Here is a 24,156-nt window from a genome sequence, read left to right as displayed (position 1 = left end):
CCGCTGCCATTGGTGGGCTGCGCAGGCTGTGGGAGACGGACCAATCGGGAGCCAGAATCCTGCAGGCCGCTGAAGCCGAACGGTGACGTCAGGGGCTGGGCACACAGGTGAACCGAGAAGGCGGAGCTTGGACGAGCTGGGAGGCGGGGCTGAAAGTTCCTTCTCCTGGGCCGGGGAAGAAGCAGGTAAAGAAAGGGACCTATGGGAAGAAGGAGAAGGTGCTGTTTTCTTTGGGGGTAAAGAGGTTCTTGAGTCAAATATTTTTTATGTATTTATATATATATTTATGTATATAAATCTTTGACCTAAATATAAGGGCCCATGTATTGGTTGCTGCCCGTTTTTAACATCTCCCAATTCAATGACACTCTGGTTATTATCCTTCCCACCACTCCCCTCGTTCCGTTCGGACTCCCATTTTTTCAATCGGTGGAGGAAAATCAGTAACTGACCCGACGGTCCAGAGTTGCTAACTGTTCAACACAACACGTGACTAACGGTTGGTTCATAAGAGCCTCTCTCTCCTCAGATAATTGATCCCTGTGAAAGGACTTGTGCCGTGCCTGAAATTCAGATGATCAAATCTCTGTTTCAAGCAATAACCGTCACTTTCTGACCAAGAGAACCTAGATGTGGACAAACTGTTCAGGAAATATTCTTCTTTTATCTATCCAATTCAGACCGCCAATGGACATCTTTAATCCCTTACTAATCTACTATAAATCTTCACCCTTGATTATATTTTCGATCGAGTTTTGACTCAGAATGAGATTTAAATTAGCATTTTGAATCCTTTGAAAGTTTTGTCAGTGTTTTTTGCCCTTTTTGAGTTTCTGTGCTTGTATACCACAGTGATGAGGGGCCGGGGAGGGCAGGAAGCACACCCCAGTCCACATAATTTCTGTCCCATCAAAGGACTCTTGAAGTGGGCTGATTGTTCCTTACCCCTCACTCCTGGTTATTGCTAGCACAGTCCTTCCACATATTGGAAGGTCTAAAGGACCTCTTTTTTAAAAAATATAAATTTATTTATTTTAATTGGAGGCTAATTAATTTACAATATTGTAGTGGTTTTGCCATAATTGACATGGATCCCCAACAGTTGTACACGTGTTCCGCATCCTAAACCCCCCTCCCACCTCCCTCTAAAGGACCTTTTTAAATAGGCCCGCCAATGGCCTCTTCCTACATAGACATTACCCCCGTTTTTAAGTTGTTTTTGTCCCCTAATTTCACAATCATGAAATTGCATTAAAAGGACTATTTTAATTTTCTCTGAACGTCTCATGTTTATGTAGACGTTCATCTTATTTTGTCATTATTCATATTTATTCATATTTATAGACGTATCTTCCATCAAACAAAAGTCCCTCTACCCTTTTAATCATTTTAGTGGCTTTTCCTTGGCTGTTATTTTTCACAGGATGCAGTGACTAGCACTGCATACTGAGATCCATTAGGGAGTTCCTGAGGTTTTTGTTTAAGCTGATGTTTTTGTCATTATTCTGAAACCACCAGAACTTTTACTGGCATTTTGAATTTTTCAAGAACTGATGTCTTGAAGGAATAACCTACAACAGCTTCTGATCCCTTTCCTTGGGGGCAGCTGGCAGTTCAGAGTTCATTGTCTTAAAGATGTCACCTGAATTGTCTTCTGTGTGAACTGCCTTAGACTTGTCCACATGGCAAGTCATCTACCACTTTCCAGCCTACTCATATAGCTTTAGAAATGTTCCAAGAGGCACTCCCAATTGACTTGACATTTCACTATGTGGAAAGCAGAGTATAATTTGTGTACCTAGAAAAGTCTCAAAGTATTCCTTTTTCTTAATCATTTATGAAATGTTAAATAACACTGATTCCCAGAGGATGCTATTAACATTGTTCAACCCTGAGAAGCCATTAATATTCCTACTTTTTATTTTCTACTTCTAAGCCAGTTTCCCATCCAAGATTAAAAAAAAAAAAAAGTTGTCTAGTGATAACTTTTAAAATTGTCTTTGTTAAAGAAGCTGAAATCCTTGAGCCTTTTTTCACCACCACCACCACTGTGACCAACCAAATCTAAACCAAGCACATCCTTACAGCAGCCTGCTAGGAGGCCTCTTCCACTCTCGTCCCCTTAGAGTCTATTCCCCACACAGCAGAGGAGGAGAGAGAGCGCCTCTTAGAAGGTCAGTCAGGTTATGTCACTCCTCTGCTCAATACCCTGCAATGGCTCTGTCTCACTTGGCATAACATTCCAGCTCCTTAAAGACTCTCTGTGATTTGGTTCCACTCTCTTCCTCGCTTAATCTGCTCCAACCACACTTACTGGCCTTTTGCTGTTCCTTGAACACTCCAAGCATGTTCCTACCTCAAGACTTTTGCATTAGCCACTGCCTCTGCTTGGGATTCTTTCCTCTCAAGTATCTATTTTTCTTTAAAGTGTTACCCCTACCTGCCATATTTTATACCTGTTTCTTGTCCATCTCCATCCCCTAGAATGTAAATTCCACATTTCCAGAATGTAAATGTAAGGCAAGGATTTTGTCAGTTCTGTCTCTGCTCTTCTTGCCTAGAATAGTGCTTGGCACACAGTAGGTACATAATATTTGCTGAATGAGAGAATGAAGAGTATAAACTATTCTTGTCTTTTGGTTCTATGTTGTTCACGTGCGTTTTTTGTTGGAAAAGATGATAGAAACCATTTTTCCAATCCCTGGCAGGTGTGTCCACCTTACCAAAGAGCCTATAAGCTTATTTATGCTCTTTGTTGAAAAGCAGCCTTCCTTTCCTGGGAAAGAATGTCCTCTTCAAACCCTTTTGCAGCTTCAGAGGGATGAACTTGTACCTAAAATGATGAGGGACGGAGGTCATCTACCTAGCCACCTGTCCATCAAAAGATGATAGCTGTGGCAGCAAGACCACCCTCACACCAAACTTAAGGTGAAAATCATTGGTTTGAGGTTCCCAAGGGGTGCATGGAGCACTTGGTAGAGACCCTTAGTGATACGCACTGACTGGTCCATTATACTGGTGCTTCTTATACTTTTTAAAAATTTATTTATTTTTGGTTGTGCTGAGTCTTCGTTGCTGCACAGCAGGGGCTACTCTTTGTTGCAGTGTGTATGCTTCTCATTGCAGTAGTTTCTCTTGCTGCAGAGCACAGGCTCCGGAGTGCCCGGGCTCAGTAGATGTGGCCCAAGGGTTTAGCTGTCCCATGGCATGTAAGATCCTCCCAGACCTGTGTCCCCTGTATTAGCGGGTGGGTTCTTAACCACTGGACCACCAGGGAAGTCCCTCTCATACTTTAATATACATGTGGGTCACCTGGAGATCATGTTATAAGTCTAGATTCTGATTTAGTAGGTCTGGGGTGGAACTTATGTGATAGAGGATGAGATGGTTGAATGGCATCACTGACTCAATGGACATGAGTTTGAGCAAACTCTGGGAGATGGTGACAGACAGGGAAGCCTGGCGTGCTGCAGTGCATGGGTTTGCAAAGAGTTGAATATGACTGAGTGGCTGAACAACAGCAACAGCCGCCTCCAGGTGACCCTGATGCTTGTAGACCTCACTTTGGAGACCTTTTGTTCGTGGAACAGGGTGACCTATGATCCTTAAATTTATTTCAAAATTTATTCATTATTTTGAAACTGTAAGTAGAAACTCTCAATGTTGTCTGGCTACAAGTTTTTAACTGTTCCCTCTTTAACTTCATCTTCATTCAGAAGAGAGTAAAACAACTTAGATTGGAGCAAAGAAGAGTTTGGAGCAAAGGGAATGAGCTATGTCTGGGTTGCATGTGGACTCAAAAGAGGTGATTCTATCTCAATCCTTAGAGAAAGTTCCATGGAAGAGTTAAACCGAGAATGGAGACATGAAGGGAAAGAAAAAGACCCGAAGGACCTTTCAGAGTAACAGCTACATAGGGAGATAAAAATCAAGAAAAAAAAAAGCCTTTGGACTAAGTTCCAAAGAGATCACTAAAAAGTGAAAGTGAAGGATCTGACTCTTGTGTCCCCCATGGAGTAGCCTGCCAGGCTCCTCCGTCCATGGGATTTTTCCAGGCAAGAATGCTGGAGTAGGTTGCCATTTCCTTCTCCAGGGGATCTTCCCAACCCAGGGATCAAACTCAGGTCTCACACATTGCAGGTAGACTCTTTACCATCTGAGCCACCAGGGAATCCCAGAGATCACTAGCAGACTTTAATCTCGGTGTAGGAGTGGAGTGGACCCTGTGCTGAGAGAATTAAGAAATGAGAGCAAGAAGCAGACTTCACAAAGCACTGCAGAAAGTTGGACCACCAAAGGAATGGTGAGGTCAGACTGGGATCCAACAGCAAAAGGGCTTTTTCAGCACCTAAACAACCACTGAGAGAGTCAACTGAGATCAGTTATGTCAGGGAAGGCAAAAGGCTAAGCAAAAAGACTGAAGAAGCAAGAGGTTGTAGGAGTAAAGAAAGAGAGAGTAGACTTTGAAGGGGTGGAAGAAAGATAAAACATTTCTTTCCTAGGAATTTATTCTAAGAAAGTCAGTTAAAAAGAGGGAGGGGAAAAGCTCTGTACACAAAGGTGTTATTTGCCTTGTAACCAATAACAAACGGGGTAAATCAAAAGATTACAAAGGTTTAAACATGAGAAGATGGTTATACAAATTATGGCATGTGGTTTGTAGACTTGAACCAGGCTATGTCATTAAATCGTGCAAATTTGCATGCTACATAGCGCATCAGAAAAGTTTATGAAGTGATGTCCAGCAGGGAAAAGGCAGAATGCAAAAAATCTTTGCCTGATTTCAATAAAAATACATTTGACTCTTATCAAAGAGTAGAAGAAAACATGGAAAATTTTAGCAACTTTTGTTAGTAGAATTATACATCTTTTTCTTTCTAGAATTCTTCTCTAATGCTACCATATTTTTATCATTATAAAATATACGTCATATAATAAATTAGGGGGTGTTGAGACTTCCTTGGCAGTGGTTAAGTCCAGTGGTTAAGGCTCTGTGCTTCCACTGCAGTGGGTACGGGTTTGATCCCTGGTCAAGGAACTAAGATCCCACATCCCACATAGTGGGCCAAAAAAATATAAGTAAGTAAATAAATACGTTAGAGGGTAGCAGACTTTTTCTATAAAGGGCCAGGCTGCAAACAGTTTTCAGCTTTGCAAAATTATCAAGGCTGTGTTCCAATAAAACTTCATTTGTAATTACAAAAATTGGAATTCTATGTGATTTTCCCAAGTTAAAAAATATTCTTCTTTCAATTTTTTCCAAATATTAAAATCTGTAAAAACCATTCTTAGTTCACAGACCATGCAAAAATACTGTACCAGATTTGGCTATGGATGCAGTTGGCCAACCTTGCAGTAAAGAATAAAGAATAAGTAACATTTGAGAATAAGATTAAGAAACAAAAAAACCTTCCAAGTCCCCATTTTGCCCCTCCTCGATCCCATCCCCCTCCCTCTCTCCAGTGGGAACCACAATCCACTCTCTTCCATGTTAAACACTTTCACTATATATGAGCCTGTCTATAAACAACATGTTTTTCATGTTTTGAAACTTTATAAATAGCAACACACTGTACATATGCTTCAGCAACTGGCTTTTTTCACTGTGCATTCTGTTGATACAAGGAGCTCTAGTTTGCTCATCTTAACTGCCCTATTGTGTTCCATAATGTAAATATTCCTCGATTGCCATCGCCAGTTATTTCTATTTTGAGCTGTGCTCAATTAACATTCTTCTACACATTACCATGTGCACAATTTTCTCTCGTGTGGTGTTTTTCAAAGGACAGTTTGTCAACTGTTACAGTGAATTGAAATACATTTAGAAGTTGGAACTTTTAATGAAATAGAATAAATGGGGACATTTATACCTGATACACAAAATTGACAATGTTGTGTCAATTATATCTCAATGAAAAAAGAAAAAGAATAGACAGGATTAGAAAAGATCAGAGAGTTACATGTAATAGGAAAAGGCATTACTGTGCAAAATTTTTATTTCCACTTTTTACACACTTACACATATGTGTGTATGTGTGTACTCGATTGTAATGTAAAACATATATCTCAGTAAGAGAGTGTTGTCACAAAGTTTGAAAACCCGCTGCTTTAAGGTGCTGAGGGATACCCAGGAAAAACATGCTGGATCATAGAATGTGCACAATTTCTACTTAACTGGATACTGAAAAATGCTCTCCAAAATGGTTTTTCCAATTTACACTGGTCCTCACGGCAATGGGTAAGAGTTACCATTGCTTCACATCCTCACCAGTAGTAGGTTTTTCTCGTGGGATATTAAATATACCACATACACAAAAGATTGTATAACACTAATATGTATAGTTTGATGAATAATGGTAACATTTCCCTGAACGTCCCCCACTCCCCACGCTATGCAACAGGACATAACCAGTACCTTAGATACCTCTTGGGAGTCCCTTCCTCTGGGCATTCCCCTGCCTTCAAGTGTAACCACTGTGCAGAATTTTGTATTAAACATCCTCTGTATATGTATATTTTTCACCTGTTTTTGTAACCTTAAATAATGCATTGTTTGTATTAATGATTTAATGATATTGTATGGTATTCATTCTCCTGTTGCTTGCTTCTTTTAGGCAACAGGATGGTTTTGAGATTTATCCATGTTGATAGATTATAGCTGTAATTCACTCATTTTCACTGCTGTATAATATTCCATTTTATAAATAGCTCCACTTACCTATGTCAGGTCCATGAATCAAGGCAAATTGGAAGTGGTCAAACAAGAGATGGCAAGAGTGAATGTCGACATTCTAGGAATCAGCGAACTGAAATGGACTGGAATGGGTGAATTTAACTCAGATGACCATTATATCTACTACTGCAGGCAGGAATCCCTCAGAAGAAATGGAGTGGCCATCATGGTCAACAAGAGAGTCCGAAGTGCAGTATTTGGATGCAATCTCAAAAACGACAGAATGATCTCTGTTTGTTTCCAAGGCAAAGCATTCAATATCACAGTAATCCAAGTCTATGCCCCAACCAGTAATGCTGAAGAAGCTGAAGTTGAATGATTCTATGAAGACCTACAAGACCTTTTAGAACTAACGCCCAAAAAAGATGTCCTTTTCATTATAGGGGACTGGAATGCAAAAGTAGGAAGTCAAGAAACACCTGGAGTAACAGGCAAATTTGGCCTTGGAATACGGAATGAAGCAGGGCAAAGACTAATAGAGTTTTGCCAAGAAAATGCACTGGTCATAACAAACACCCTCTTCCAACAACACAAGAGAAGACTCTATACATGGACATCACCAGATGGTCAACACCGAAATCAGATTGATTATATTCTTTGCACCCAAAGATGGAGAAGCTCTATACAGTCAGCAAAAACAACACCAGGAGCTGACTGTGGCTCAGACCATGAACTCCTTATTGCCAAATTCAGACTTAAATTGAAGAAAGTAGGGAAAACCACTAGACCATTCAGGTATGACCTAAATCAAATCCCTTATGATTATACAGTGGAAGTGAGAAATAGATTTAAGGGCCTAGATCTGATAGATAGAGTGCCTGATGAACTATGGACTGAGGTTCGTGACAATGTACAGGAGACAGGGATCAAGACCATCCCCATGGGAAAGAAATGCAAAAAAGCAAAATGGCTGTCTGGGGAGGCCTTACAAATAGCTGTGAAAAGAAGAGAAGCGAAAAGCAAAGGAGGAAAGGAAAGATCTAAGCATCTGAATGCAGAGTTCCAAAGAATAGCAAGAAGAGATAAGAAAGCCTTCTTCAGAGATCAATGCAAAGAAATAGAGGAAAACAACAGAATGGGAAAGACTAGAGATCTCTTCAAGAAAATCAGAGATACCAAAGGAACATTTCATGCAAAGATGGGCTCGATAAAGGACAGAAATGGTAGGGACCTAACAGAAGCAGAACATATTAAGAAGAGATGGTAAGAATACACAGAAGAACTGTACAAAAAAGATCTTCACAACGATCACAATGGTGTGATCACTGACCTAGAGCCAGACATCCTGGAATGTGAAGTCAAGTGGGCCTTAGAAAGCATCACTACGAACAAAGCTAATGGAGGTGATGGATTTCCAGTTGAGCTATTCCAAATCCTGAAAGATGATGCTGTGAAAGTGCTGCACTCAATATGCCAGCAAATTTGGAAAACTCAGCAGTGGCCACAGGACTGGAAAAGGTCAGTTTTCATTTGATTCCCAAAGAAAGGCAATGCCAAAGAATGCTCAAACTACCGCACAGTTGCACTCATCTTACACACTAGTAAAGTAATGCTCAAAATTCTCCAAGCCAGGCTTCAGCAATATGTGAACCATGAACTTCATGATGTTCAAGCTGGTTTTAGAAAAGGCAGAGGAACCAGAGATCAAATTGCCAACATCCGCTGGATCATGGAAAAAGCAAGAGAGTTCCAGAAAAGCATCTATTTCTGCTTTATTGACTATGCCAAAGCCTTTGACTGTGTGGATCACAATAAACTGGAAAATTCTGAAAAAGATGGGAATACCAGACCACCTGATCTGCCTCTTGAGAAATTTGTATGCAGGTGAGGAAGCAACAGTTAGAACTGGACATGGAACAACAGACTGGTTCCAAATAGGAAAAGGAGTTCGTCAAGGCTGTATATTGTCACCCTGCTTATTTAACTTATATGCAGAGTACATCATGAGAAACGCTGGACTGGAAGAAACACAAGGTGGAATCAAGATTGCCGGGAGAAATATCAATAACCTCAGATATGCAGATGACACCACCCTTATGGCAGAAAGTGAAGAGGAACTCAAAAGCCTCTTGATGAAAGTGAAAGTGGAGAGTGAAAAAGTTGGCTTAAAGCTCAACATTCAGAAAACGAAGATCATGGCATCTGGTCCCATCACTTCATGGGAAACAGATGGGGAAACAGTGTCAGACTTTATTTTTCTGGGCTCCAAAATCACTACAGATGGTGACTGCAGCCATGAAATTAAAAGACGCTTACTCCCTGGAAGAAAAGTTATGACCAACCTAGATAGCATATTGAAAAGCAGAGACATTACTTTGCCAGCAAAGGTTCGTCTAGTCAAGGCTATGGTTTTTCCTGTGGTCATGTATGGATATGAGAGTTGGACTGTGAAGAAGGCTGAGCGCCGAAGAATTGATGCTTTTGAACTGTGGTGTTGGAGAAGACTCTTGAGAGTCCCTTGGACTGCAAGGAGATCCAACCAGTCCATTCTGAAGGAGATCAGCCCTGGGATTTCTTTGGAGGGAATGATGCTGAAGCTGAAACTCCAGTACTTTGGCCACCACATGCAAAGAGTTGACTCATTGGAAAAGACTCTGATGCTGGGAGGGATTGGGGGCAAGAGGAGAAGGGGATGACAGAGGATGAGATGGCTGGATAGCATCACTGACTCGATGGACGTGAGTCTGAGTGAACTCCAGGAGTTGGTGATGGACAGGGAGGCCTGGCGTGCTGCGATTCATGGGGTCACAAAGAGTCGGACACGACTGAGTGACTGATCTGATCTGACCTATGTTACTACCAGTGAGTATTTAACTGTTCCAGGTCGACCTGCAGCCTGAAGCATAGTGAGAAAAATAGATGCTTGTGGTTGTAAACCACTGGATTTTGCATCATTAGGGTGACCATAACTGATTAGTACAGAGTGAAATGGAAAAAAAGTAGCAGGGGAAAGAGAGCTAGGAGTACCCTTTCAAGAAGCTTAGCTGTGGGGAATTCCTTGGCAGTCCCCTGGTTAGGGCTCAGCACTCTCAGTGCTAGGGACTTTGTTCAGTCCCTAGTTGAGAAACTAAGGTCCCATAAGCAATGCAGTATGGCAAAAACAAACAAATGAAAAACAGCTTAGCTGTGAGGAGATTGAGAAGCTAGTTTCCTCCTCTTCCTCCCTGCCATCATTGCTGTTCTGTTGTAGTTCTTTAGATGCCTATAATATAAACGCCTTTCCCATGTATGGAGAATTTTTCACTCTATGAAACCTTGTGGGAAGCAGAGCCCACCTACCAGTAAAATGGCAGCTACTTACTTTCCCATCCTTTCTTGTGAACTAAGTCAAGTGCACATGTCATAGGCTCTGCTGATGAAATTTTCCCAAAGTGTACTTTGAATCATCAGGAGCTTATGATGCAAAGGAAAACGAGAAGAAGAGAATTCATTCTTGGTGAGCAGTACCAGTTGTGACAGCAACACCCAACTAAAGGGAAAAGCTCTGGCAGCGGCAATACCTAGAGTCTTGTGCCAGAAGGCCTCTCAGTGTAACTTCAGCATCAGATGCTCATCACTGGCAGCAGCAGAGTCTTCAGTGGCCCAGCTCTGTGGCATGATATTGGCTGCCATCCTGTAAGCAAAACCTCCGAATGTGGTGTGATAGATGATGGTGTCAATGCCCCAATTCTTCACCTTTCCCTGCATCTGTGTTATCTTGTGGGACCTTCTTATTCTAACTCTTGACTGAGTCTTGTGACTTGCTGTGATCAAGGGATTTTAGCAAGCATTAAAGAAGCAGAGGGCTTCCCATGTGGCACTAGTGGTAAAGAACCTGCAGGCCAGTGCAGGAGACGTAAGAGACTTGGGTTCAGTTCCGGGGTCGGTAAGATCCCCTGCAGGAGGAAATGGCAATCCACTCCAGTATTTTTGCTTGAAGATTCCCATGGACAGTGGAGCCTGGTGGGCTATAGTCCATAGGGTTGCAAAGAGTCGAACTCGACTGAAGTGACTTAGCATGCATGCAGGCATACAAGCAGAAGCTTGGAAGACATTCATGTGGCTGCACTTGCTCTCTGTCTTAGTCTGTGTGCGATTATATAGCAAAATTCTCCAGACTGAGTGGCTTGTAAACAAGAGATATTTATTTCTCACATTTCTGGAGGCTGGAAGTCTAAGATCAGAGTGCCAGCATGGCCTGGTTTTGGCAAAGGCTGTCTTCTGGGTTGCAAACTGCCAACTTCTTGCCATGTCCTCACACAGAGGAAGGAGCAAGGGATCTCTCTGCTACTTATTCATTCAGGAAGGCTCCACCCTCCTGACCTAATCAACTCCCAAAGGCCCTACCATCTAATACCATCTCAATGGGCATTAGGTTTTCAACATATGAATTTGGGGAGGACAAAAGCATTCGGTCTGTAGCACTCTCACTGCTGGCCTCTGCCATTGCAACATGTCTAGGCTAGCCTGTTGGATGATGAGAATCACATGGACCTAGGCCAAGTCTCTCTGAGTTATCCCAGCTGAGGCCATCCTAAGTCAGCCAACAGCCAGTTGACCCTCAGGCATATGAATGAACTCAGCCAAAATCAACAAAACTGTCTAGTCAACCAACAGTTGACCCCAGATGTCAAGTAAGTCCAGCTGAAATCAGCCCAGCTCAGCCCAGCCCCAGAGAAGCTGAACCCCACAGACTTGTGAACTAAGTATTGTTCATTGTTAACATGCCGCTGAGGTTTTATGGTTATTTATGTAGCATTGTTGTGGCAATAAATAACTGACCCTTTGCACACATCTATGAGCTATGACTTTTCTGCTTAAATAAGCCTCAAGAGCCAGTATTTGTTGCTTGCCCTGACACCAAGACTGAATGTAAATGAGAGAGAAACACAGGGTCAAAGGAGAGATTGTTTGAGCTGGAAGAGACTTTGGCATGCTTACAGGCAAAGGATTGGAGGCAGTTGTGTTTGTTAGGACATGAGTTTGGGTGCAAAATTAACAGTGCTTTAACCATGACAGAGGGCTTCCCTGGTGGCTCAGCTGGTAAAGAACCTACCTGCCAATGAAGGAGACGCAAGAGACAAGGGTTCGTCCCCTGGGTTGGGAAGATCCCCTGGAGGAGGGCATGGTTACCCACTCCAATATTCTTGCCTGCAGAATTCCGTGGACAGAGGAGCCTGACAGGCTACAGTCCATGGGGTTGCAAAGAGTTGGACACAACTGAGTGTGCACGTGTGCACACACACACATCACCATGATAGAAGTTTATAGTTTCCCTTGGTCACGTAGGAGCCTGAGTAAGAGTGGCAGCCCTGCTCTGTGAATCTTCAGAGGCCTAGATCCTTCTGTGTTTATTATGTCCTTGTCCAGTTGGCCCAAGGTCACCCTCTACTCCCCCTACTCCATCCACATTTCAGCTGTTGGGAAGAGGGAAAGGAAAGATTTTCTCCTTAATACGTGGTGTGTGCATGCTTAGTTATGTTTGACTCTTCACCACTCAATGGACCGTAGCCCTCCAGGCTCCTCTGTCTGTGGGATTCTCCAGGCAAGAATCCTGGGTTGCCATGCCCTCCTCCAGCGGATCTTGCTGACCCAGGGATCAAACCCGTGTCTCCTGCATTGCAGGTGGATTCTTCACCCCTGAGCCACCAGGGAAGCTGGTCCCATTCATTTCTCCCCCTTTCAGCCTATTCTCAGGAATTGGTCATATGGCCACACTCAGCTGCCAGGAAGGCCAGGAAAGGCAAACCTTATTCTGGCCAACCGTGTGTAAATTCCTGCTTCTGTGGAAGAAGGGGAAAACAAATAATAATAGTTCTTCCCATGTCAATGAGGAAAAAGGGATAATTAATGTAACAGGATCTCTGTGGTTGACTTTATTAGCCATTTCCTTCCTCCTTCCTTGGGAAGGGGATTCATTGTTTTTGGAAAGGTTGAGCAACTGTGTTCCCAGTTGGCATGAATCATGATATCTCTTAACCAGTTATGGCAATCCTACTGAGCTTGTCAGAAACTGATTTCCACAGCCTCCCCTGCAGTGTTGGGTGAACATGTGACCCAGCTCTGGCCAGTGAGCCAGGAAAAGAAGGCTGCTGGGGGGTTCTGGGAAGTGGTTTCCTTCCTAGGAAAGAGACAAATGCAGAGGAGAGTTTGGCGCTCTCCTGCTTGTGGTACTGATGTGAGACTTCTTACCACAAAAGAAAGGTCAAGAGAATCACAAATGCCAAACTAGAGCCCTGGCACCTTCTTGAGGATTCACATGACCTTGAGAGATGAGTATGAGAGAGCCAGGTGGAGAATGGGAGGAAAGACATTGGAAGAAATGAGAGTATTATATACACAGGAAGGAATGCACAGAGATGTTCCTGGAAAATTGGATTGGAGTCAGATGGTAAGGACTTTGTAAGCAGCAGTGTGATTTATTGTCTGAATCGCCTCATTCATAGCTGGGACTGGTTTCCTGTTTGTTGACTGATTTACCACAAAGCGTGACAGGCATCTTCCTTTTGTAGGTTTAAGAGGACTGCCCATCTCTTCCCCTATTAGAGAGTTAAAATACTTTTGTTTTGGAAAATCTAGGCTCTCAAAGGCAAAGATCTTGATTATGTGGGTGGGTCGGGGTATAGATCTGAAAAGATGAGCGAGCAGGGAATCACTTCCGACTCCTACTGTGAATGGGGTTTCCCTACCCTCGGGGAATGGAGAAGTGCCTAGTTCTGCCCGCCTTGGGACCCGTGTTTGACCCCGTAGCAACAGGATGATTGATGGGTTGGCTGCGTGGACCCCAGGCTGGGGACTGAGTTGTGAGCCACAGCCTTTGGGGCTATGAGCAGTGGGACCACTGAGGCTAGGGCATCCAGCCTCTCACACTCTCACATGACTGACCGCACAGCCTGAAGTCCAGAGCCCTTCCATGAGATTCTAGAATTGGGTGAACCTGGGAATTCAATGTGACTCCATCAAGGGGAGAGAGAAAAACACTTGGAGTTAGAATTTTCCCCTAACTCCTTGAGGAAGACGACTGAGTCCGATTTTATATTATTTTTTAAAAAATAAAAGATAGAAGAGGGGGCTTCCCTGGTGGTTCAGTGGTAAAGAATTTGCCTGCCAATGCAAGAGACATGAGTTCGATCCCTGGTCCAGGAGGATCCCACATGCTGCAGAGCAGCTAAGCCTGTGTGCCACAAATATTGAGCCTGTGCTCTAGGGCCTGGGAACGACAACTGCTGAGCCTGTGAGCCCTAGAGCCCGTCCGCAACAAAAGAAGCCACCACAATCAGAAGCCTGTGCTCTGCAACTGGAGAGTAGCCCCTGCTTGGCGCGACTAGAGAAAAGCCCACACAGCAATGAAGATCCAGCATAGCCAAAAATAAGCAAGTAAATAATTTAAAAATAATAATAATAAAACTGCTTTCTCGCACTAGAGTGTCCGATTATGGTACAAATTCCTTCTGTAGTATATATACAAAGCCAAAGGAGAGGGAGTGAGAAGGGTTCATAAATTATCTCAGCAGTTCTTTTTTTTTCTTTAAGTTGATAGATTTCTTTTCAAGAGAATGTATAAGATGTATCTCAAAGAACTCAAGCTCCTATATATGCGAATTATCTATTTTCATTTTTTAAAAATCCAATTAAATTGGCCTGATACTGCCAGGCTAGGAGGAAATCCAACCTCCATTATGACCAGAGCTCCTCTGGCCCTCAGGGATGCCTCAGAATCCAGAGGTGGAACCTGGTGCCAGAAACGGGGGCCAAGCTCTTACCCACGGCCATCATGGGGCTGTGGGCGGCTGCCTTGTACAGCCCACAGAACAGACTTGAAGCCCACCAGCCCCTGTTTTAAACCCCACATAAGGTGTAGGCATTTTTACTGAGGTGTTAAAAAAAAAAATTCTTGAAGGAATTCCTTGGCTGCCAGTGGTTAGGACTCTGCACTTTCACTGCTAAGGGTAAAGGTTCCCCAATCCCTGATTGGGGAACTAAGATCCCACAAGCCGCATGGCACGGCCAACCAAAAAAAAAAATTATGACACATATGTTCTAAACCAGGGATGTACATTTACTTTTGGTGGGAGAGTGAATTTGTAACAAGCATTTGGTGTTTTGCTTATATCTAGTATTTTTACAATTATCCTATCTATCTATCTATCTATCTGTCTGGGACTTCCCTTCCTATACAGAGTGTGCAGATTTGGGCCCTGGTCAGAGAGCTAAGATCCCAATGACTCATGCCAAAAAAACCAAAACCTAAAACAGAAGCATTATTGTAACAAGTTCAATAAAGACTTTAAAACAAATGGTCCACCGGGACTTCCTGGTGATCCTTGCAGAGCTGGGGACTCAGGTTCAGTCCCTGGTCAGGGAGCTAGGATCCCACGTGCTTCGGAGCAGCTGAGCCTGAACACCACAACTCTTGGGGCCGTGTGTCTCAGTGAAGGACCCTGAAAGACACAACGAAGATTCCAGATGCCGCAGCTAAGATCTGATGCAGCTAAATAAATAAACAAATATATTTTTTAATGGTTCACATCAAAAACAAAACAAAACCTTTTAACTGACGTCGGTGACTTGGGCTCTTCTTTTTCTTTTTTATTTATTTGGCTGCACTGGGTCCTAGTTGCAGCATGTGGGATCTAGTTCCCCGGCCAGGGATGAAACCTGGGCCCCCTGCATTGGGAGCACAGAGTCTTAGCCACTGGACTGCCAGGGAAGTCCACTTTATAATGTGCTCATTGCTATTAGTTATTTCCCTGCCTCAACTCAATAATGCCAGAGATCCAGCTGATGGGAGCTGGTAGCAACATCCTCTGTTGTAACCACAAGTCGAATTGTGAAAAGAACTAAAAATATTAAGGGAATTCTTTGGCTGCCCAGTGGTTAGGACTCTGCGCTTTCACTGCTAAGGGTAAACGTTCAATCCCTAATTGGGAACTAAGAACTAAGATTCCCCAACTAAGAACTAAAGTTCTTACCATGATTGTGTAAGTCTAAGATACTATCAAATGCAAGATGCATTAATATTTCAGATATCACTGAGAGAAAAATACTATTAATTAAATTATGCCTTCATGCTTTCTTGCCACTTTGTATTTTTTATTTTCTACTTATCAAAATGATTCTAGACTTGTTTATCTTTTATTTATTTTGGCTGCACCAAAGACCTGCATGAAAGGTCTTAGTTCCTTGACCAGGGATCAAACCCATGCCCCCTATATTGGGAATGCAGAGTCTTAACTAATGGACTGCCAGGGAAGATAGTTTTAGACTTATTTAGATGTAGATTTTTTGTATTTTTTGTTTATTTATTTAATTTTGGCTGCACTGGGTCTTTGTTGCTTTGCAAGGGCTTTCTCCAGTTTTGGCGAGTGGGGGCTACTCTTCATTGTCGTGCACAGGCTTCTCAATGCAAACGTTTCTCTTGATGCAGAGCCCAGGCTCTAGGTGCATGGGCTTCAGTATCTGTGGCTCACAGGCTCTAGAATTTGGGCTCAGTAATTGTGGAGCACAGCCTTAATTGCTCCGTGGCATGTGGAATCTTCCTGGGCCAGGGATTGAACCCATGTCCCCTGGGTTGGCAGGTAGATTCTTATCCACTGAGCCACCAGGGAAGTCCCTAGACAGAGATTTTTAAATCACATATTGATATTTATAAAAATATTCAACTTTAGAAGTAATCAATAAAATACAAAAAGATGCCCTCTCAATGTTGACATCCTTAGCATATTTGCTTTTGTCCTTATGCCTGTTGCCTCATGGTAACAAAATAGCTGCTGAGGTTCTAGGCATCATATCACATTCAAGCTAAGAAGAAAGAAAATGTAGAGATAGTGTTACCTAAAAACTGGGTTTACTTCTTGGTAGGCGCCAATAGACACAACCAAGCCAAAGATAGGGAGAAGGAAGGATTTATTATTACTGGCAGCAAATAAGAACAATGGGGATCTTTTCCAAAGCAGTGTCTCCCTGAACAGCGGATTGGGGAAGTTTTAAGCTCGGAGGTACATGCATATTCATAAGAGGGCTTGAGCAGAGGAGAATTCAGCATAGAATTGGGGCCAAGGTTGACAGAGTCCAAGCTTTAGTTGACCTAAAGTAGACTTCTGTTAGCAAAGAAGAGGAAATGGGTATTGGGAAGGAAGCTGATGATATCTTCTGCAACACAACTTAATAAACAGTAGTTTTACATAGATAATAAATAGTAGTTTTACATAGATAATAAATAGTAGTTACCCCTTGGCATAAAGCAAAAATGACAATAGCAAAAACTCTTACATAGTACAATGCTTACCACGTTCCAAGCACTGTTCTGAATGTTTTAAATATATTAACTCGTTTAAGCCTCACAGCAACCTTATGAGGTAAACACTGTTATTATCCTTGTTTTATTTTAGTGTTTTTTTTATCATACTTCATATGCTCACGGTTAGACTTATCATAATCTTTGGTGCATGACATAGCCCTAACTGATCCATGCATAACTCCTTTATTTACTTTAAAAATATTAGTTATTTTTAGTAAAGTAACATTTACCCTCAAATCCTCTACCCAAAGTAAAATTAGGATCTTGTCAGTAAATCAGATCTGACTATATGATCTCCCCAACCCATTTCACTTCCTCCCCTGGCCCGAGGTGATGGTCATTTAGAATCCTAAGTTCATCATTCCTTTATTTTCCTTATATAGTTTTGTAGTTTTATCGCATCTGTATATAGAGTCCAAAAATTGTGTATGTGTGTGTATAACATACCTATAGTTGCTTTTAACTGTATATCTTCTTTTGGTACTTTTTTCATTTGCTATTACATTACTAAGATTCATTCCAACTGTTCTGTGTTGCTACAGTAATTCATTTTGATGACTGCTTAACATGCCATCGTGTGAATATGTAGCAATTTATTCATCTTCAAACAGTTCTTTACTGAAGTACCTATTACGTTCTTAGTGATTTTTTTCCTTTTCTGGTTATCCACTGGACTAACTATCATATCCAGGATTGCTAAAGGCTTCATGTAATTTGAGCCGTTTTTTTCATCATTTTTAATCGCTGCATGAGATCTTGCAAGACTCGCAATGATGCTTTGCAAATTATTTGCTTTGTGTCATCAGTTATTTACATTGGGCTCTCAGAGAGAGGCTGAACAATAAAGACTTGATTTGATGGGCTTGGTGCACACATAGAGCCCTTAGTTTCAGCCTAGAGGAATGTTGTGGTGATAAGGGAAAAAGGGGAACATCAGTTCATTGGTGAATATTTCTTTGTTATGATCACTTTTCCTTCCCTGGTCAGCCTGGCAAATGTGGAAGTTTGGATTTTGACCACTGAGATAACAAGAATCCCCTGCACCTCAGAAAATTCCCTAACACTCCTGACGCAAAAGGTAGAATCCATTTCCCCTCCCTCTGAAAATGGCCCAGCCTTGGTGATTCACAAGAATAAAGTACAGCATTATTTACAATAGCCAAGACATGGAAACAACCTAAATGCCCATCAACAGTTGACTAAGGAAAATGTGATATATATATATATATATATATATATATATATATATATGATATATGCATGCATATCATATATATAATGGAATACTATTCAGCCATAAAAAAGAATGAAATTATGCCATTTGCAGCTACATGAATAGACCTAGAGATTATCAGACAGAGAAAGACAATACCATTTGATATCACTTATGTGTAGAATCTAAAATATGACACAAATGACCCTAGCCACAAAACAGAAACAGACTCAGGAACATAGAGAACAGATTTGTGGTTGCCGAGGAGGAGAGTGGGATTGAGAGTTTGGGATGAGCAGTATAAACTATTCTATATAGGATGGATAAACAAGGTCCTACTGTATAGCAGAGGGAACTCTATTCAATATCCTGTAATAAACCAAAATGGAAAAGAATATGAAAGAGAATGTATACACACACACACACATAACTGAATCACTTTGCTGTACACCAGAAACTAACACAACATTGTAAATTAACTATACTTCAAAAAAAGAGAAAAGAACAGAGTCCAGTAGAAGCAACCCTGTGCAACTTCCAAGGCCAAGCTGAAACAAGGTGATACAGCTGCCCCTAGTTCACTCTTCTGGGGACATGCACTCTGGAGAAGCCAGTCAGCAAGAGGTGAAGAAACCCAAATGCATCCACACAGAGAGACCCCCAACTGACAGCTGGCAGCAATCGCAAGACATATACGTGAATGGGTCTTCAAGAAGAGGTCCCCCAAATTCATGAGTGGTGACAAGATCTCCTGGATGTGTCCCGTCCAAATTCCTCATCATGTACAGTGTTAAGCTAACCTCCAGAGTCCTCCACGACAGAATCCGCGTGCATAATAAATAGTTGTCTTATGTGTCTTATGCTACGAAGTTTTGGAGTAATTGTTATGCTGTTGTTGTTTGGTTGCTGAGTCGTGTCCGACGCTTTGGCGACCCCATGGACTGTAGCCCACCAGGCTCCTCTGTCCATGGTATTTCCCAGACAATGATACCAGAGTGGGTTGCCATTTCCTTCTCCAGGGGACCTTTCCAATCTAGGGGTCCAACCCTCATCTCCTGCATTGGCAGGCAGGTTCTCTACCGCTGAGCCACCAGGGCAGCCCATAATTTGTTATAATAACTAGTAAAATTACAGAAAGAGAAAAAAGTAACCAGTATACCCAATTTTAAAGATGTGGGGACTTCCTTTGGTGATCCAGTAGGTGAGACCCTGAGCTCCCACTGCAGGGGGCATGGGTTCAATCCCTGGTTAGGGAACTAGGATCCTACAGGCTGTGTGCCACAGCTGAAGAAAAAGAAAATGTGGAGGGAACTCCCTGGTGGTCCAGTGGTTAGGACCCCATGCTTCTATTGCAGGGGGTACAGGTTCCATCCCTGTAGTTGGGGAACTAAGATCCCACAAGTTGTGCAGCAAGTCAAAAAAAAACAAAAACAAAACAGATGTGGAAGCCAAGGCCTGGCAAGGATACGTATGCAGTAAATGGAGAAGCTAAGCAGAAATAACAATATTCGTGCCTGGGAAATCCCATAGACAGAGAAGCCTGGCAGGCTACAGTCCGTGGAATCAAAAGAGTCAGACAGGATTTGGCCACTAAACAACAGCTTATACTTTAAAATGGGTAAGCTGGTGAGTTTTATGTTATGTGTATTTTACCACAGATAAAATTTAAACATTTAAATAATTAAATAATTCCAGAAAATGTCCTAACCATGCTTGTTTCAGAATGTGGTATTTTTGTAGTTCTGTTGCTCCTGCTGGTTCTCCCAGTGCCTCGTTCCTTATACGCTCAGGTATTTTTCACTATGTACTAGTCATTGTCCCTGGAGAATTACTAAGGTAATTCTTTAAGGACCAGCACAAAGATGTATCCCTCCCGAGAGGATGTGAGCTCGTTTCTCCCAGGCACTTAGCGACACTTCCAGTTTAGGACTGCTTTATTTTTTATTTTATTTTTGGCTGCTCTGGGTCTTCGTTGCTGTGAACGGGCTTTCTCTAGTTGTGGCGAGAGGGGCCTTCTCATTGCAGTGGCTTCTCTTGTTGCAGAGCACGGGCTCTGGGACACGCAGGCTTCAGTGCTTGTGGTTCATAGAGCCCTGGCTCAGTAGTCGTGGTGCAGGGCTCAGTTGCCCTGCCGCATGTGGGATCTTACCAGACCAGGGACTGAAACTGCATGCCCTGCATTGGCAGGCGAATTCTTAACCACTGGACCACCAGTGAAGTCCTAGGACTAGTTTAAACTAGATTTATTACTTAAAAGTTTTTTTTAAGTACTTCATGTAATTTGGGCTACAAATCTGTAAAAAGTTAGTTACGTGACAGTGTCTCAAGGAGCATTTTCTCCTGAAATGTTCAGTTAGTACTAAGTTAACTTTCCTTGGAGTCTCCTGGGAGAAGATGGGGGCAAGTTTACTTCTGATTCCCCTTTATTGTAATCATAACCCTTTGGGGCCATGACTAATATCGGGAAGGCCTTCTAATAGACTCCCCACCTTGGTGGACCCTGAGCTTTAATTTCATCCCACGTTACCATGCAGAGTTCTCATAATGAAATTCAAGTTTGCCCAGATTGGCAAAGGGGCTTCCCAAGTGGCGCTAGTGGTAAAGAACCTGCCTACCAATGCATGAGACTTAAGAGATGTGGGTTTGATGCCTGGGTGGGGAAGATCCCTGGAGGAGGGCATAAAAACCCACTCCAGTATTCTTGTCTGGAGAATTCCGTGGACAGAGAAGCCTGGGATCACAAAGAGTCGGACAGGACTGAAGCGACTAAGCACGCACACACAGATAGACAAATACCCTCAGAGCAAATTTGACTTTCATGCTTGCTTACCTGTCCCAGTTCCTGAAGTCCTATAGTCTTTTGTCTCCTACTTCCTATCTTGTCAGCACTTCTGTACTTTTAAGAATATTTAAAAACTATTTGATCCAGCAATTTTTAGGGTTGTTTTTTTTTAATCAGCAAGTTGGCTCCACTAACCTTAGCAATCAGAAGTCCTTCTACTTTATCTTTTCTTTCTTTTTATTGATTTCTGTTCCTTTATTTGCTTTCTTCCTCCTATCTTTTTTTATTCTTATCATTGGTTGGATTTTTTTCCCCCTAACTCCCTGAGTTGAATGCTTAGCTCATTATTGTCTTTTCTTTTTCCATGATAAGGCTATTCTATTTTAAGGTTTTAAATTTCCCTTAAAGTACACCTTTCATTGTATTCCTCAAGTTTTGATACATAGTGGAGGAGTGATTACTCAAAACCTATTGTTTTCATCCACTCACCCAGCAAGCCTGTTGTGCTGCTACCCTGACTTTTCTCCTGAGATACCTGCACAGAAGGTCTGGACAATGCACCAATTTTCCCCTTCAGGGGCAGCAATGATAACCCAGGGCAAAACCGGAAGAGAGAAAGAGCACAATTTCACTTTCTTTATTCAGTATTTTAGGCTTCCCTGGTGGCTCAGATGGTAAAGAGTCTGCCTGCAGTGCGGGAGACCCGGATTTGATCCCAGGATCGGGAAGATCCCCTGGAGAAGGAAATGGCAACCCACTCCAGTATTCTTGTCTGGAAAATCCCATGGATGGAGGAGCCTGGTCAGGTACAGTCTATGGGGTTGCAAAGAGTTGGACGTGACTGATTCTTTCTTTCTTTCTTTTTTTTTTTTCTTTTAATTTTATTTTATTTTTAAACTTTACATAATTGTATTAGTTTTGCCAAATATCAAAATGAATCCGCCACAGGTATACATGTATATACAGGTATACATCCTGAACCCTCCTGATTCTTTCTTTCTTTCTTTCTTATTCAGTATTTTCCAATTCTGGCTACAGATGAAAATCACTAGGAAGTTTTTAAAAATACTGATATCTGGGTCATACCCAGAGAATGTTCTAGCTGGTGTGGGGTGGGGACTGTCAATGATTATAATGGGAAGCCAGGGTTGAGGACCACTCCTCCATTTACCTGCTCACTGCCACCAGCCTGGGACTGCCTCTTCCTTCCTCCCCACTCAAACTCCCAAACACTTTTAAACAGCCTTCTGTCTTCTCTAAGCTGTTACTGCCTGGTTGCCCACATTTCTCTCTATTGTTTCTCCAGTTGAATTGGGGGAAGGAGGCAGAAGCCCTGGGTAATTTACCACATTGGCAGGAATCAGAATTATCCCCGGCCCCGCTATTGTCTGTCTTCACAGGAAGTCTCAGCATGAAACAGCAGCACTGGTGTGGCATGACCGCCAAAATGGGCTCCCTGTTGTCAGGGGTCTTTACCATCACGGCCGTGGACTTGTACCTCATCTTCGAACAGAAGTACTTAAGGAGAAACAATTGCACTGAGCAAATGTCACAGATCAAGAACACAAGTATCCTGATAAAAGTGTTCATCATCTGCTGGAGCCTGACTATCGTCTTCCTCCTATCTTTCATCACCATCCTCGTCAGCTGCTTGCTCCTATACTCAGTGTACGCCCACATGCACAGGGGCCTGCTGATCTACATCGTCTGGATCTTTTTCTACGAAACTGTAAACATTGTGGTACAGTGCCTCACCAATGACAATTCTTCCGCTGCGGAGGTCAGAGTCATGCGCTGGTTTGGTCTGGTGTCCCGTATATGCATGCACTCTTTCTGGATGTTCTTTGTCATCACTTACGCCTACATGATCTACAAAAATAAAAGCCAGGGCAATATCATCTCCTACAACAGACGTATTTCTACCAGCAATGGAGACTTCCTGCCGCGGAAATCCAAGATAATCAACTTTTCCCGCCGCTACAGTGAGTAACATGGCCCTGTTCCACGGTAGGGTCTCATGGTAGTTCATTTTCCATCTCATTCACTTTTCAGCAAGCAGAGACTCTACTGCCACCCTTTTGGGAGAGATACGGTGAGAAAACGGATTACCATCGCCTCTGGAACACCTTGCTCATAGAGGATGTTTAATTAGAGGACATTGTTATTTATCGAGTTCTCCTTGACTTCCTCTTTCCTTTTCCTGTCAGTACCACCTCATTGGTCAAAATGAAGACAGGCAGGGATGAAATGAAGCTGAATTGCTGTCTGGCAATCCTTTCATCTTAGTGTGTCTTCATCAGCCTTCAACTCACAGCTCTCTGATGTAACCCTAGAATAGGCAAACCTGTATTTATATCTCAGATTGTTGTAGCAAAAAATATATCATTGGGGTCTTGAGGTGGTTTTTTGCTGCTTTTTCTCCCTGTGTCATCTATACTATATTCCAGATAAGTAAAAGAATAAAAATAGAGAGAAATCATACTTTATTTTCTGTCTTGACCCTTCCATCCTCTCCCCCAATAAAAACTGTCAAGGAGCACAAATGCACTTGTGATTAATCAAAGGCTATTTGTTAAACTCTTCTGTCGGTCACTGTGCAGGACACACTGTGTATTTCTCCACTGCAGGAGGATACAAAAAAGTATAGGATATAATTCCTGACCTTGAGGATTTTGCAGTTTAGTGGGAGAGATTAAATCATGTTTATGTTTATGAATTGATTAGCCAACCACATAAGATGGTACAAGATTACACATGATCACATATCAACAAACTTCACTTTGAGTTCAGGGGTCAGGAAATGTCAGAAGCAGTTTAAGCCAGAATGGAAGACGCACTGAGGAAACCTCTACTTCAAACATTATAGACATTATGTTGCTGCTGCTGCTAAGTCGCTTCAGTCGTGTCTGACTCTATGCGACCCCAAAGATGGCAGCCCACCAGGCCCCCCCGTCCCTGGGATTCTCCATGCAAGAACACTGGAGTGGGTTGCCATTGCCTTCTCCAATGCGTGAAAGTTAAAAGTGAAATGGAAGTCATTCAGTCATGTCTGACTCTTAGCGACCCCATGGACTGCAGCCTACCAGGCTCCTCTGTCCATGGGATTTTTCAGGCAAGAGGACTGGAGTGGGGTGCCATTGCCTTCTCTG

At 42.5% G+C, this 24,156-nt stretch overlaps 2 protein-coding genes across 3 annotated transcripts in view; both read left to right on the top strand.

The window, feature by feature from the left end:
• The first annotated feature begins 82 nt into the window (after window positions 1-82).
• The window catches only part of TMEM217B (transmembrane protein 217B), a 39,543-nt gene continuing 15,469 nt past the window's right edge, over window positions 83-24,156 (top strand). The window contains exon 1 of the mRNA XM_070777900.1: window positions 83-185. The gene's annotated coding sequence lies outside the window, so the exon portion shown is untranslated. The remainder of the gene's footprint in view (window positions 186-24,156) is intronic.
• On the top strand, window positions 95-23,488 carry TMEM217 (transmembrane protein 217). 2 transcript variants are annotated; one of them, XM_019985418.2, is made up of 2 exons: window positions 95-185; window positions 22,408-23,488. In XM_019985418.2, the coding sequence occupies exon 2, from the start codon at window positions 22,419-22,421 to the stop codon at window positions 22,995-22,997; it is 579 nt and encodes a 192-aa protein (XP_019840977.1). In that variant the 5' UTR covers window positions 95-185; window positions 22,408-22,418; the 3' UTR covers window positions 22,998-23,488. The 2 variants fall into 2 exon arrangements, with proteins under 2 accessions (XP_019840977.1, XP_070634000.1); XM_070777899.1 differs by lacking the exon at window positions 95-185 and adding an exon at window positions 21,431-21,813.

Source organism: Bos indicus, chromosome 23, assembly GCF_029378745.1.
Source record: "Bos indicus isolate NIAB-ARS_2022 breed Sahiwal x Tharparkar chromosome 23, NIAB-ARS_B.indTharparkar_mat_pri_1.0, whole genome shotgun sequence".
NCBI classification, from domain to species: Eukaryota; Metazoa; Chordata; class Mammalia; order Artiodactyla; family Bovidae; genus Bos; species Bos indicus.
This window is presented reverse-complemented; position numbering and strand designations above follow the sequence as displayed.

Coding starts and splice junctions, on each gene's coding strand:
- TMEM217 (XM_070777899.1), top strand. CDS start 21,792: ATGGATGGAGGAGCCTGGTCAG. Junction 21,814..22,407: donor GGATGGAGGAGCCTGGTCAG/GTACAGTCTATG, acceptor CTGTCTTCACAG/GAAGTCTCAGCATGAAACAG.